Here is a 4,111-nt window from a genome sequence, read left to right on the forward strand (position 1 = left end):
TCTAAAGAGCTCGAGAAGATGAACTTAGAACTTAGAGGCTATGTCAAAGCAATGATATTTTATGCTCAGACTCGACAAATGACTAATTGCTTCTTGGCATTAATTCCAGAAGTGAAAAAGGATTGGATTTTATCCATATTGGCCAACATATAAATGTTTGGTCTGAGTTGAACTATTTGACACTTGGAGATTTACTAATTTCATAATTATTGGTTTAAGAAGCTGCGAATCCTCAATTTTGCATTTAAAACATTTTTTGTGATATCAAATGACATGAATCAAGAAGATAATATAAGGATGTGTGAGGTCAAAAGTTCATGCAAACGTATTTTGTTTGTATGGTTTGCATTTTATATGAATCAGTTGTAAATTTTGATAAGTTGATGTAACACTGTAATAAACTCAATGTCAAACAGTTATTCTAATACAGAAGTTAGTTAGAACCAAATGCTTTTGAACGAGTACTGTAGTTGTTTATTCTAGCTTGCTCTTCGCCTTCATATTTAGAGGCCTTGGTGATTATATACAGGTATACCTGTTTTGTTTGACTGCAAGTTGATGCTTTTGTCTCCTTATTTCTGTGCACCTTCTTAGCACTAGTATGACCTGTTGTTCTGTGCCTATAAATACAATACCATTTGATGCCATTTTAACAATTTTGCTTCATGTATTGTACACCAGTTCATTGTGCTGTTTTGAGTCCATATTCTACATCATTGAACTTGCAAATATGAGATTCTAGGTTCATTGTTTCATTGTAAATTGTGCACTTGCATGAAATACAAATTCAAGCACATGGCAAGAATACTTTTTAGTTTGTTTGACAGTTCAAATGAAGTGTTCATATATGACGCATAGCTTCATTATGATGAAAAGAAATAAAGGAAAAATGCATGAACAGTGAATTCCGTACCCTGCTTGTACATTAAACATGGCATGGACAGGGTTGTGGTTGGACTGGTAACAAACCGAGTCACTTGTATCTCAATCAAGTATATAACTTATGGATCTTGTTTTCACTGAGTGGCTTAGAAGGGGAAGACATGGAGATCTGTGTAGCTTTGGTAGCTATATTTGGCCTGGTGACAGACGTGGAAGGAGAGGAACTGAAGATCAAGCCGTGAATCCTATCACACTTCATCAGATTCTGCAATGCTCATTGAAAATGCAATCTTGTAACTGTTGAGGCAGTAAAAAATTTGAGTAGATTGATTTTAACAGAACTAATGATTGATTTGTATGTATGGTTCATCTAGAAATGGATTAAATTTATCTAAATATGGCATATTCTGTTGGCTTCTCCAATCAAATTTAGGATATAATCTATGGTGAATATTTAGGCCTGAATACATATATCTTACATGCTTGATGTTTCAATGTGGTTATGCAAGTCTTCTAATATACCCATTATCAAAATATTTGCTGATGATATTGAGCTTTGAGTCATGATAAGGTCTATCTCACGTTATGAGTTTACATGCTGGTGTGCTACTTCCTTTCATGTTTATAGTGTTTCTCTGGTAACGTTTGGCAAATACGTTTCTATTGTTTGTTTAGATAAATAAAGGGTGGTGGTGTGGTGGTGTTGTTTGCCCATATTGAAACTTTTGTACGTGTGATGTTCCTGTTCCAGTATAGTATATGGTTGTTCTTTGACTGTTAGATTCAGAAGTTCACTATAACATGCGTTTGGTACAAGCGGTTCCAACACTAGCTCTTATAATGGATCCAATCGGACCCAAGTCTGAACCTGGTACCAGCACTTCAAAGTTAGATCCGGGTTTAGACCCACCCAAGTTTGAACCAGGACGGACCCACTGACACTAGGAGTGCAAATGGGTTGGATTCGAGCCGCATCCTACTAGATCTGAATCTGAATCCGATATACAAAGAGTAGATCCAGATTTCAATCCGGATCTGAATAAAATCTGAAGAGGTAAGATGATATCCAAATCTGAAATGCAAGTGATAATATTGGATCCGGGAAAAACAGAAGAAAATCAAGCTATTTACAAGTGAAAAATGAAACTGGATCGGATATTGATATGGATCAACTCTAAACCTGAAGTAAAATACTGTATCCAAAAGTAATCCAATTGAACAGATCTGAATCCAACCTGAATGCGCATTTGGATCTTGTCTAAAAGATCCAAATTTGAATATAACATGTCAGACTCAAATCAGTTATCCGATCCATTTGGCTGACACTTTTGTGAAATATTATACCTATCCCAAATCCGGGTCTGAACCCGGTACCGAGACCTCAAGGTTGGATATGGGTTAGCACCCATCCGGGTTTGAATCAGGTCTGACCCATTCACACCCTAAACTACATCAAACAAAATGGTCAAAGTTGTCCAAATTATTATTTGGCTTGGACTCTTACAACTTAAATTATTGACCATCTTTAACTCCAAAAAATCACACCTGTTTGGGAGCTAAACCCATTCGTGGAAGTGTCAAAACCACCATGATGAGCTTTCAAACATCTTGTTGGAGTTGGTAATACCCTGAATCGTAACTCCAACTCCATGTTTCGGCAAAACATGGAAACCATTTTTGCACCCCAATGCAAGGCTTCCAAACACAGCCTTAGGTGCACCCGAATCCAACCCGGCAACACACTCGAAGATAGATTCGGGTTCCGATGCTGGATTGTGTCATGTCGAGAGACCCAGCCCGTGCGAGGTGTGTTGATTTAATTGGCTGGTAGTTGGAGTCCCCCTCCCCCATCCAGCTTTTTTTTTATAGGCAAGATGGGGTTAGGCAAACCCCACCTGTTATACATCATGCCATTGGGATTTGAACTCGTAACGTCCCAACACAAGGTGACGTGCACTAACAGCTCAACTGGTTGGGGAGGAGGATTCTTTGACTCGTCATCTAACCCCAAGTGGAGGTTCAAGCCGACCATGGTAAGGTTAAATCCACGGCCACGCACCTTTTACCCTGACCGACGACTCTATAAAGGAAGGTCGTTGGGGCGAGTTAGGGCTTCTCGAGCTCCAGGGCGGGTCTAACTCCCCCCCCCCCCTTTCTTGTTTTCCTCCTCCGACGTTAGGGTAGCTTTTCTGTTGTAGTAAGACATCACCCGACCCTCTCTCGATGGATTCTGCGGATGTGGTCGAATACCGTTGCTTTGTAGGTGGCCTTGCTTGGGTCACGGATGATAGGAGCCTCGAGGAGGCCTTCAGTTCCTTTGGGGAGGTCATCGAATCCAAGGTTTGGTTTCTTCCTTGCATTTACCGATCCGATCGTGGACCTTCCTCAGCCCTCTTTTGACTGATCCGTGGTTTTTGTCATCCCTTTTCTTTTGGTTTGCAGGTCATCAGCGACCGTGAGACGGGTAGATCCAGGGGATTTGGTTTCGTCACCTTCCGCGATGAACAATCGTTGCGCGATGCCATCGAGGGGATGAATGGGAAGGAGCTGCACGGAAGAAACATAACCGTTAATGAGGCCCAGACTCGTGGCAGTGGTGGATTTCGCAGTGGTGGCGGCAACGGCGGAGGAGGTGGCGGCTACGGCAGGAGGGTTGGTGGTGGAGGCTATGGCGGTGGAGGCTATGACGGTGGAGGCTATGGAAGTGGAGGCGGCCGTCGCAATGATGGTGGGGGTTACAACAACCGTGGGGGTGGCAGCCGCTATGGTGGCTCTGATGGCGGATTTTCAAGGGGTGGTGGTGCTTCCGATGGTCAATGGAGGAACTAGGGTTTGCTACTTATTTAGTTAGGTTATGTTGTCTGTCCGTCCGTCTACCGTTCCTTTGATTGTTATGGTATTTTAGAGTGATGCTTGTCTGGTCTTTGATGGTCTTCTTGTTATTTGCATCCGTGAACTTTTTAAGATTCCGAGTATGATATGGACATGTATGGTGTTTTTGTCGTCTAAAATGTTGGTGTGTGATTGATGGATTGGTGAAATCCCCAATTTGTTTCCCCTCCCCAATTTTCCCTGCAAAACTTCAATTAGACGCAAAATAAAGCGAGGGATTAAAGCTACGATAGAGGGAAATGGAGTGGCATCTTCGTCTTCGTCTTCTGTCTTTGGGTCCTCAATATAATAATTGCATAAACTTTCCCAGTCGACTTATACGAGCGGAAGAAAAAAG

General features: G+C 41.7%; 1 protein-coding gene across 1 annotated transcript; it reads left to right on the forward strand.

Moving 5' to 3' along the window:
• The first annotated feature begins 2,976 nt into the window (after nucleotides 1-2,976).
• LOC149838990 (glycine-rich RNA-binding protein-like) lies at nucleotides 2,977-3,893 on the forward strand. Its single transcript, XM_090006918.1, has 2 exons — nucleotides 2,977-3,222; nucleotides 3,325-3,893. The coding sequence occupies exons 1-2, from the start codon at nucleotides 3,106-3,108 to the stop codon at nucleotides 3,709-3,711; spliced, it is 504 nt and encodes a 167-aa protein (XP_089863044.1). The 5' UTR covers nucleotides 2,977-3,105; the 3' UTR covers nucleotides 3,712-3,893.
• The last annotated feature ends 218 nt before the right edge of the window (nucleotides 3,894-4,111 follow it).

Source organism: Nuphar pumila, chromosome 5 (assembly GCF_984573655.1).
Source record: "Nuphar pumila chromosome 5, dmNupPumi1.hap1.1, whole genome shotgun sequence".
Classification (NCBI taxonomy): domain Eukaryota; kingdom Viridiplantae; phylum Streptophyta; class Magnoliopsida; order Nymphaeales; family Nymphaeaceae; genus Nuphar; species Nuphar pumila.